Source organism: Sarcophilus harrisii, chromosome 2, assembly GCF_902635505.1.
Source record: "Sarcophilus harrisii chromosome 2, mSarHar1.11, whole genome shotgun sequence".
NCBI lineage: Eukaryota > Metazoa > Chordata > Mammalia > Dasyuromorphia > Dasyuridae > Sarcophilus > Sarcophilus harrisii.
In genome coordinates, this window is record NC_045427.1 from 453,624,550 (window position 1) to 453,636,678 (window position 12,129).

Here is a 12,129-nt window from a genome sequence, read left to right on the forward strand (position 1 = left end):
CTAAGAAAATCTCAAGAATAGATTTTCAAACATCAGAAACTCAAGAGATAGATGACATCTTGCTTTCATTCTGGATCAGCAAGGTCTGAAAGACTATAAGATGTTTCAGTGTGCACATTGGACTTGGGTGCTGGTGTGGTAATCTGCCAGCCTATTTCCTATTTCCAAAGTTTCATCAAAGCCACACTGAGGACAGAATTCTTTTTTATGGGGTCTCATCTGTCAGTTACTGGCTTATGATGACACATGTGGTGGTAATAATGAGAGAATTATAGAACTTTTATATAGTTCATTAATAGGGAAGTTAAGAGGAAAGGGAGAGAAGGAAGGGAAGGGAAGGGACTGAGGATTTATAAAGCTCTTAAAATGTGCTAGGCATTTCACTAAGCATTTTACCAATATTACTTTTATTATCCTCACAACAAGCCTATTAGTTTCCCCCAGTGTAAAATGGTAAAGTAATTGTACTTTTTTACCATATTACACTTGATGAAACTAAAGCAAATAGAGCAGACAGCACTAAGCTTGGAGTCAGAAAGATTCACCTGAGTTAAATCTGCCTTCAGATACTTACTAGCTATGTGATTCTGTGATCTTAAGGGTAAGTCCCTTAACTCTGCTTGCCTCAGTTTCTTCAGCTGTAAAATGAGCTGGAGAAGGAAACAGCAAATCACTCCAGTATCTTTCCCAAGAAAACTACAAGCAGAGGCAATAGGAATCAGCTATAACTGAAATGACTTAACAAAAACAAATAGAATGCATTATATATAATTCCTCCTAACATAATACTGTGCATATGTTTAAGCATAATTCTATAGTTTTATCATTTTGCTGTTCTCTATGCCTCATCACAGCACAGCAGAGAGGCAGAATTAGATGAAGTTTTTCTCCCAGATGAATTTTTTCTGGATGCTTTGGAACCTGTACATGATCATGCTGAGCAGAGGTTGATAGAAATAAGAAACAAAGTGAGAGAGAGGAAATAAAGAAAATGCAAATTGGGGTAGAACAGACCTAATATGGGATAAAAACTGAAAACCCGGGAATTCTAGCTCCCACTTATTTAACTTAAAATTATCTTCTCTGATTTACCTTCAAGGAAGGATCATATATTGAATGTAGCAAAAAGTAAGGACAGACAATTGTCATTAAGTTGTATGAATCTGGGTCATTATCAAATTGAATAAGTCTGAAATTTAGTCATTTCTTTCAAATATTCACAAATTGTAAACATCCTAGAGGACTTCTTTAACAAATATATAAAATTGGGGTATGATAAGCAGCAACCATTTAGAAATGATTTCAGGTCATTTCAATTGGAGTGACCAGCAATTTCAATTTGTTTTCTACATAATGGGTTGAGCATCCAAAATTCATAATCAAATGTATGCAGAAATTCATTTTATGTCAGAGGATTGGAATTCAGACCTCACTGCCCCTTAGAAATGATAAACTGTTTACAAATATTCATATCTTTTGACAGATGTGGGAGAAATAGTCAATAAAATTGAATAACTCCCTCTACTTGAAAAAGAATGCTGGTATTGAAAGAAGTGTAGATTTAATAAGAGAAAAGAAATGTACCTGGAATCCCAAAGGGATTTGACTTAGAACTCTCAAGAGTTTTAAAATAATTTTTCTTTTCACCTAATTTTATTGAAAACATGAGTGCCCATATGATTAATAAACTAATTGACCAGGATATGTCTATTCTTCATGGATGTTATATCTACCATCATCAGTTTATTCAGGATCACAGTTGAAACAGTCCATATGATATTGGTATTACTATCAACTTCCCCAAATCATGTGCATAGGTCTCCCCTGAAGAAAACCAATGATTTCAGTAATATTAGTTCAGATCTTCAGTGAATTTAGGCCAGCCAAAGAATGTAGCATGTGAGGGCAGAGGAGAAAGGTCATTACTAATCATGAGTGTTAAGGAAAATTTAATATTTAAAAGATGAGTCAAAATTGAATAGGCAAAGAGTTATAATGAGAATATTACTATTTATCAGTTTTGTTCAGGCACCATTAATATCATCATCTCTCTACTATACCATAATGTCCCTCAATACTTTAGTAAAATATGTTTTCTGAAACTTTGAGCTGTTAAACAATGAAATGTCTTCTTTTTATTACAGTATATTACTCATCACTTGAAATATTCATTGTGACTGTGGTTAGGCACCTAGTGATGGTTAGACAGCAGGCTGGGCATATGTCATCTCAGGTTCCTCCCAACTATAAAATTCTTTGCTTCTCTATAAGTAACATTCCCCACATCAAATACCTATTGCTTCTCATCTAAAGAAGAAAGAACATGAACCAGACCAACCATACCGGGGTGGCAGAATTTCTCCTTTTGGGTCTCTCTGATGATCCTCAGACTCAGGTACTGCTCTTTTTATTGTTCCTGGGGGTCTATCTGGCGACTGTGCTTGGGAGTTTACTCCTCATCTACCTGGTTCTGAGCGATTCACAGCTCCATACACCCATGTATTTTTTTCTATGCAACTTGTCTGTGGCTGACTTCTGCTTCTCTACCAATATTGTTCCCCAAGCTATGATCCACATGTTGACCAGGAGGAAGGTCATTTCTTTCATGGGCTGTGCTGCTCAACTTTTTCTTTTCCTCATTTTTGGAGCTACCCAGTGTGCCTTGCTAGCTGTAATGTCCTATGACCGGTACTTGGCAATCTGTGACCCCATGCACTACTCTCTCATCATGACAAGGAGGATGTGTGGCTTCTTAGCCTTGGGATGTTGGGTCAGTGGTATCGTAATATCTTTGGTGGACACTACCTTCACACTACGGCTCCCCTTCCAAGGGGACAATAGGATTGCCCATTTCTTTTGTGAGGCCCCTGCCCTCTTGACAGTGGCATCTGCAGATACTCATAATTCACAAATGGTCATTTTCCTCATGGGAGTGATAATTCTTCTTGCACCTATGTCCCTTATTCTGGCATCTTATTGCTCTATTATAGTAACTGTGGTCAAGATGAAGACAACCTCTGGGAGACTCAAGGCATTCTCTACCTGTGGCTCCCACCTCCTTGTGGTGATCCTTTTTTATGGAACGGCAATAATTTCCTACATGACCCCCAAGTCCTCCAAAGAGCAGGTCAAATTGATTTCTGTGTTCTATGCAGTGATAAACCCTATGCTTAACCCTCTCATTTATAGCCTGAGGAACAAGGATGTAAAGAAGGCATTCAAGAATGTAACCAACAGGATGAAAACCTGCACACCCCGCTCCTAACAATGTAATTGCATTTGGCCACAGCTCTTATCTCCGACATTTATTGTGTGACCTAGAAGAAAATAGTAATTCCTCTCCTGGTGGTAAAGAAAGAAAGAATTAATATGATATCCTTTTTATACACAATTATATTTTTATTATATATATCCTTAAAAAGCCCAAGGTAGGGAGAGAACTTTGAAATAATGCACTGATCTCTGCAGACATTTAAGTGGCGTTTCTTTAATATGGAGGACTTAACATGAATATTTCTTTCATGTAGAGCTTTCATGATCCCTAGAAATTCTACCCTGGTGTTTGGAAAACAGGTTCATGTCTGCCATAAGGACTTCCTGGATCAAGGAAAAACAATCAGACTTTTGGGAACCTAATTGAAAGATGAATAAAAAGTTAACTTCATATTTTAGTTGTATATATGAACTTATTATTTTATTATCATGATGAACCCACATTAAGTAAACTCTCTCTACCATTGAAGAAACAATTCCAAGTTATATTGTCTTAGATAACATTTGCCCTGGAACATTGATACTTTCATTGACTTGTCAAGAGGTCAGCAACCTTTCAATGACAGAATTGTAACTTAAATATAATGCTTCTTAACATTAAAGCTGCTTCATTTACTAGATGCTCCTCACTCTCTAATGTGATCTTAAACTAGCTTTAATAGATATATTTTTAAATTTGTTTAATGTTATTCTAACATTATATATTGTTAAGATCAGATAGCATTTTTAGGTCTATATATCTGTGTTCTGTACTAAATGTAACATTTTTGAAGGGCACTTCAAAAGGGACACATGTCCAGATACTCTCTGACAAGTTTGATGAGATGACTTAAGTAACAGAATTTGAATATATGCAAAGCATTTTGAATCAGCTCAATACTCTGAAAGCTATAAACATAATATATCATCAGTAACAAAAATGATTTAAAATTATATGGCCATGGAGATAAATGCAGGAAAAGCTGTTAACATATGTGACATGCTATTTTTTCCTTTTAAAAAAACACTTTTTAGGTGGAAATGCCAACACAATGGTGGATTAGGGGCAGTTACTAAACTGAATTCTCTAAATATTCACCTTCAAACCTCGAATCAAATTTTGGAGTGTCAAATCCAATGAAGACAGAGTGAGAAATTTTTTGGGCTAAGAAAACTTAAGACATTGGCAAAGAAGTCTGTGACACTGTGGTATAGGTCTGTCTGAGTACAGAATAGTAGCAAGAGCAGAAGTAGCATCAGCTTCAGGAACTCACAGGCCAGAGATAGTAAGGGGGTGAATAACTGATTTGTCAACGCTATTGCCCATCAGGTGTTCTGACTCTTAGTTCCAGGAAAGAGAGGAGTGCTAGAGGTTAGTCAGAAGAAAACAGAAGTCCACAGCAAAAGAGGAGTGTTTGCATGTGCAAGGGACCAAGGGTCCTTCCTGGGTATAGATCAAAATGCAGATCAAAAGAGCAGTGGCCAGGGCATTTTCAAGATCACATCAAAAACTGAAAGCACCAAAAATTCACAGATCCCCAGATCTATCTCTGAAAACAGAAACACACAAAATGCTTGAAACTTGTGACCATACCTTTTCACCCACAGTTAAACAGAGCCCAAGGTTAACATAAAATTCCAAGTCAAGAAATAAACTGGAAAAATGAACAAACAATCAAAAATGAATTTAAGCATAAAAAGCTACCACAGGAGTAGGGAAGACCAAAGCAAAACCCAGAAAACAAGAACAAAATAAAAGCAGATATGTAAAACTCAAAAAGAAAAATACTAATTGGACCATATCCCAAGAAGTACTTGAAGAATTAAAGAAAGAATCAAGCATGGTAAAGGAAAAAACTGGGGTAAGAAATGAGTGATGCAAAAAAAAATTATGAAAAGAGAATTAATAGCCCAAAGTCAAGAACAAGAACTCCACTTTCATATAGGAGTATTGCTGGCTGCAGGCACTTACAAGAAAGTAGAATTCTTGGTTTGGGATTTCAAGCTAGAGAGGAGAATTGAAGGAAGACCTGAGGCCACAGATGCTATCCCCCACACCCAAGGACTTAGAGGTGATTACACTAACATGGCACAAAATGAGCAAAAGAGAAATAACCCAACCACAGAAAGTTTCTATGAGAATAGGGAAGATCAGGGATTATCTTCAGGGAAGGATACTGCAAAAAAAAAAAGTTCTCTTACCTCAAAGAATAACATTAAAAGATCATCTGCCCCCAAAGGATTCATATAAAAACTTTTAAAAGACTTTAAAAGTCAAATCTATATTAAATTCTGTTGAATTATTTGCTATGTAGGGAAGGGGAACAGTGGGGGAAAGGAAAAGAGAAAAATTTGGAACACAAGGTTTTGCAAGGATGAATGCTAAAAACTATCTTTGAATGCATTTTGAATCTAAAAGGCAATTATTAGAAAAAAGTTCAAAAATCAAATGAGAGAGACTGAAGAAAAAAATATATATAACAACAATCCAAGAAAAGCAAGATTATATGAAGAAAGTCAGCCAACTAGAGAATGAGATCCAGAATCATAAAGGAAGAAAATGAGTCCCTTGAAAATTAGAATTGGGGAAGAAGAAGCCAGTGAAGTCATAAGAGACCAAGAAATAATGAAAGCAAAATATGAATAATGAAAAAAATAGAAGAGAATTTTAGATATATCATAAAAAATAATTAATTTGAGAACAGATGAAGAGAAAACATAAGAATAATTGAACTACCTGAAAGCTATGACCAAAAAACACAATTTTGATGTAATTACACAAGAAATAATTAACAAATATTGTCCTGACACGTTAGAACAAGAGGGGAAAATAGAATTAGAAAAAAAAATCCACCAATCACCACCTGAAAGAGGAACTATGAGAAAATCCTACAGGACATCATAGCTAAATCCCAAAACCACAGATCAAGAAGAACATTTTCCAAGCAATAATGACCAAAAAAAATCAAATTTGACAAAGCCACAATTAGAATCGCACAAAACCTAACAGTAGCTATATTAAAAGAACATTTGGCTTAGAACACTATATATTTAAAAGCAAAGTAACTATGTTTGTGGCCAAAAATATAAAAAAAATAAACATGGAATGAATTCTTTAATGAACAATTAATGAATTGTCAGGCTTTCAGGATTTTGTTGCCAAAAGACCTGAACCTAATAGAAAATTTGATATATAGGAGCCAAGAGAAATATCAAGTAGATATGAAAGAATAATTTTAAAGACTTCAATAAGGACAAATTGTTTAAATGTTATACATGGAAATGTACATCATATTTTAAGATAGTCATTAGTAAGTTGGTAATTTGAAAGAAAGATTAGGTTAGATCTGAGTATGATGCAATTCTAAAAAGGAACACATAGGAAAAGAAAAAAGTAATTAGATTATATGAATGGGATGCTAGAGAAAGAATTGACACAAAGGAATTAGGTGGGGGAGAAAGACTGATAGTTCTGGAATCCTATTCAGGATTAGGAATGGGTTAAAGAGATAACAATACATACATATATACATACATATACATATATACACATAAAAATTTGTATATATACATATGTGTGTATTTACATGTGTGTACAAAAGTCTTCTAAATTTATTAGGAAGTAAAAGCTAGAAGGAATAAGATGAGGAAGAATAAAAGGTAAGGTGTACATTAATCAAATGCAATAAAAAAGGATGGGAAAGGTGGGAGGGAAGTGTGGGAGAAGAAGATAAGGGAGGGAGAAGGTGGTGCCAAGACGGCGGAGAGAACACATGCTTCATTCTAAGCTCCCCTTCTACCCTCACTACTGATTCAGTAGGCTTCTGAAATAGTGCTTCACTCGTAGAATCCAAGAATATTGGGAGGACAACAAATTAACAGCCCAAGATAATTTGGAAGATCACCAGAAATGATTTGTCTTAATTGGGCAGAAGGAAGCCAGCGCAGTCAGGAAGGCAGAACACGGAGACTAGCACACTGAGCAGACAAGAGTGGGGGTGGTCTCCACAGATGGAGAATTTGAAGGGAGGACTCTACCACAGGTTGGCTACTCTGCTTTGGTTGCAAAGCAGTAGATCAGCAGATAAGTTACAAAAATGCCAAAGGTAGAGTATACCCCAAAACCCCAGAGTTTAAGAGGACTTGGCAACACCCATCCAGCACCAGAAGTGACTCAGCACGGACCACAACACAGCTGTTGCAGCATTGGGCTTTGCCTAGGGTAGTCACACTTCTGCAGGGGCAGGGTGGGGAGGGACTCTGCATGAGGCAGTCACACTTCTGCACAGGGGGCTCTTCCCAGGGCAGTGACACTTCTGTTGTGAGGCTCTTCCCAGGGCAATGACACTTCTTCTGCATAGGGTTCTGTCCAGGGCAGTGGCACCTCCAAAGCTTGGCCACTCTTTGTTCGCAGGACAGCTACAGTCCATCTATCCCTGTTTTGTAGAGGAAACTTGTAACCTCCTTGCCCTGAAGGCAGACACCAAGGGCTTTTTTAAAAAATGAGTAAAAAAGCCAAGTGAGCTCTAACTATAGATAGCTTCTATACAGAAAGAAAACAGGTTTCCAACCCTGAGGAGACTAACAGTAGACAGTGTCCAGACAAAACCCCAAAGGGAGATATAGCCTGATCCCCTTCACACAAGGCTCTCCTAGAAGAAATTATAAAATATATTAAAACAGAGCTAGAAGAAAAATGGAGAAAGAAAAGAGAAGCTCTGTAAGAGAGTATGGAAAAGGCATATAACTCATTAAAAGAAAAATTTGATAAAGTGCTAAAAGAAAACAACTTCCTGAAGTGTAAATTGGAAAAAGTAAAGAACTCCCATAAAAACAAATTTGTGAATTGTAAAAGATAAAGAACTCTCAGGAAAGTAGGGTTTGTGAATTGGAAAAAGAAAATAATTCAGTAAAAAAAAAAAAAATAGTGAAATGGAAAAAAAAATTCCATAGAGCAAAACAATTCATTTAAAAATTCAATTGGACATATACAAAAAGAAGTTTAAAAAGCTAATGAAGAAAATAATTAAATTATTTATTTATTAATTATTGTTTATTATTCTTAAATAATATTATTTAATATTTAATAAATAAATAAAATTATAGAATTTAATTTAATAATATTTAATGTTAAATATTAATTAAATAAAAATAAATAATAAATTAAAAATCAGAACTGAGCAAATAGAAATGAACAATTCCTTGAGACATCAAGAATCAGTCAAGCAAAACCAAAAAATAAAAAAATAGAAAAAAATGTTAAATATCTACTTGGAAAAACAACAGACCTGAAAAAGTAGATCTAGGAGAGATAATCTGAGAATTATTGGACTTCCTGAAAATTATTATGAAAAAAGGAGCCTAGACACTATTTTACAGGAAATCATCAAAGAGAACTGCCCAGATGTAATAGAATCAGAGGATAAAATAGGCATTGAAAGGATTCATCAAACAGCTTCTGAAAGAGACCCTAAAACAAAAACTCCAAGGAAAATTGTAGCTAAGTTTCAGAACTATCAGACTAAGAAAAAAAATTATAAGCAGCCAGAAAAAACAATTCAAATACTGAGGAGCCACAATAAGGATCACTCAAGATATAGCTGCTTCCACATTAAAGGATCAAAGGGCCTGGAATATGATATTCTGAAAGGCAAAAGAATTTGGAATGCAGCCCAGAATTAACTACCCAGCAAAGCTGAGCATTTTTTTCCAGGAAAGAAGATGGAGATTCAATGAAACAGGTGAATTTCATTTATTCCTGATGAAAAAAAACAGAGCTAAACAAAAAAATTGACCTCCAAATATAAGACTCAAGAGAAGCATAAAAGATAAAAAGAACTCTTGAGAACTGTATTTCTATTATGGGTATACATAAAGAGCACGTGTATAATTTGATTTTACTGTTATAAAACAAAAAAAAAAGAAAATTAGAAATAGAAAGTGGATTGTATCAGAAAAAGTGAAAGGGGGAGATAAAAAGAGGGAAATTAAATCCCACAAAGAGGCAAAAAGGAAACCTATAATATCTGGGGGGATTTAAGGAGGGGGAGGAACATTGTGTGAATCTTACTCTCATCAGATTTGGCACAGAGAGAAAATATTAAACATAATTGGTTTACAGAGAAACTTCTCTCACCTCATTAAATAGTGGGAGAGGAAAAGGGAAAAGGAAAAGAGTAATAAGGGAAAGGCATAAGAAAGGAGAAGGGACTCAAAGGGGGTGGGAGGGATTCTAAAAAGGGAAAGCTGTGTGAGGCAAGTAGTGCCCATAAGTTTAATACTGGGGAAGTGGGGGAGGGGAAAAGAAAAAGAAAAGCTAATCTGGGAATAATAAGATGGTACAAAATACAGAATTTGTAGTTTTAATCATAACTGTGAATGCGATGAACTCTCCCATAAAGCAAAGGCGGATAGCAGACTGAATCAAAAGCCAGAATCCTACAATACATTACTTACAGGAAACACATTTAAAGCAGGGGGATACATATAGAGTAAAGGTAAAAGGCTGGAGCAGAATCTGTTATGCTTCAGGTGAAGTAAAAAAGCAGGGGTAGCCATCCTTATCTCACATCAAGCAAAAGCAAAAATTGATCTAATTAAAAGAGATAAGGAAAGAAACTATATCTTGCTAAAGGGTAGCATAGACAATGAAGCAATATCAATACTAAACATATATGCACCAAGTGGTATAGCATCTAATTTCCTAAAGGAGAAGTTAAGAGAGTGGCAAGAAGAAATAGACAGCAAAACTATAATAGTGGGAGATCTCAACCTTGCACTCTCAGAATTAGATAAATCAAACCACAAAACAAATAAGAAAGAAATTAAAGAGGTAATTAGAATATTAGAAAAATTAGGCATGATAGATCTTTGGAAAAAATTGAATGGTGTCAGAAAGGAGTACACTTTCTTCTCAGCAGTTCATGGAACTTATACAAAAATTGACCATATATTAGGACATAAAGACCTCAAAATTAAATGCAGGAAGGCAGAAATAGTAAATGCATTCTTTTCAGATCATGATGCAATAAAATCTACATTCAACAAAAAGCTAGGAGTAGATACACCAAAAAGTAATTGCAAACTAAATAATCTCATCTTTTTCTTTCTTTATTATAGTAACTTTATTGACAGAACCCATGCTAGGGTAATTTTTTTACAACATTATCCCTTAAACTCACTTCTGTTTTGATTTTTTCCCTCCCACCCTCCACCCCCTTCCCTCGATGGCAAGCAGTCCTATATATATTGAATATGTAGTATATCCTAGATGCAATGTATGTGTGCAGAACCAAACAGTTTTCTTGTTGCACAGGGAGAATTGGATTCAGAAGGTAAAAATAAGCCGGGAAGAAAAACAAAAATGTAAACAATTTACATTCATTTCCCAGTGTTTTTTTCTTTGGATGTAGCTGCTTCTGTCCATCATTGATCAAGTAAAACTGAATTAGGTCTCTTTGTCGAAGAAATCCACTTCCATCAGACTACATCTTCATACAGTATCGTTGTTGATGTATATAATGATCTCTTGGTTCTGCTCATTTCACTCAGCATCAGTTCATGTAAGTCTCTCCAAGCCTCTCTGTATTCATCCTGCTGGTCATTTCTTACACAAAAATAATCTTATCTTAAAGAATGATTGGGTGAAACAGCAAATTATAAACACAATTAATAATTTCACCCAAGAAAATGATAATGATGAGACATCATACCAAAATTTGTGGGATGCAGCCAAAGCAGTAATAAGGGGAAATTTTGTATCTTTAGAGACTTACTTGAATAAAATAGAGAAAGAGAAGATCAATGCATTGGGCTCCCAACTTAAAAAAAGTTGAAAAAGACCAAATTAAAAACCCTCAATCAAATACGAAATTTAAAATTATAAATTAAAAGGAGAAATTAATAATATTGAAAGTAAAAAAAAACAATTGAATTAATAAATAAAACTAAGAGTTGGTTTTATGAAAAAAATCAACAAAATAGATAAATCTTTGGTAAATTTGATTAGAAAAAGGAAAGAGGAAAATCAAATTGTTAGTCTTAAAAAATGAAAAGGGAGAACTTTCCATTGATGAAGAGGAAATTAGAGCAATAATTAGGAGTTACTTCACCCAACTTTATGCCAATAAATTTGATAACCTAAGTGAAATGATGACTATCTTCAAAAACATAGACTTCCCAGATTAACAGAGGAGGAAGTAAATTGCTTAAATAGTCCCATTTTAGAAAAAGAAAAAGAACAAGCTATTAATCAACTCCCTAAGAAAAAATCCCCAGGAACAGGTGGATGTACATGTGAATTCTACCAAACATTTAAAGAACAATTAACGCCAATGTTATATAAACTATTTGAAAAAATAGGGAATGAAGGAGTCCTACCAAATTCCTTTTATGACACAGACATGGAACTGATAACTAAACCAGATAGGTTGAAAACAGAGAAAGAAAATTATAGACCAATTTCCCTAATGAATACTGATGCAAAAAATTTAAATAAAATACTGACAAAAAGATTTCAGAAAATCATCCCCAAGATAATACACCATGACCAAGTAGGATTTATACCAGGAATACAGGGCTGGTTCAATATTAGGAAAACTATTAGCATAATTGACTATATCAATAACCAAATTAACAAAAACCATATGATCATCTCAATAGATGCAGAAAAAGCATTTGATAAAATCCAACATCCCTTCTTATTAAAAACACTTGAGAGTATAGTAATAAGTGGACTTTTCCTTAAAATAATCAGTAGCATCTATTTAAAACTATCAGCAAGCATCATATGTAATGGGGATAAACTGGAACCATTCCCGATAAGATCAGGAGTAAAACAATGTTGCCCACTATCACCATTACTATTCAATTAGAAAT

General features: G+C 34.7%; 1 protein-coding gene across 1 annotated transcript; it reads left to right on the plus strand.

Annotated features, from left to right (window-relative positions):
- Positions 1–2,323: 2,323 nt before the first annotated feature.
- Positions 2,324–3,265, plus strand: LOC100924360 (olfactory receptor 2D2-like). Its single transcript, XM_003759280.1, has one exon. It carries the CDS (start codon positions 2,324–2,326, stop codon positions 3,263–3,265), a length of 942 nt encoding a protein of 313 aa, XP_003759328.1.
- The last annotated feature ends 8,864 nt before the right edge of the window (positions 3,266–12,129 follow it).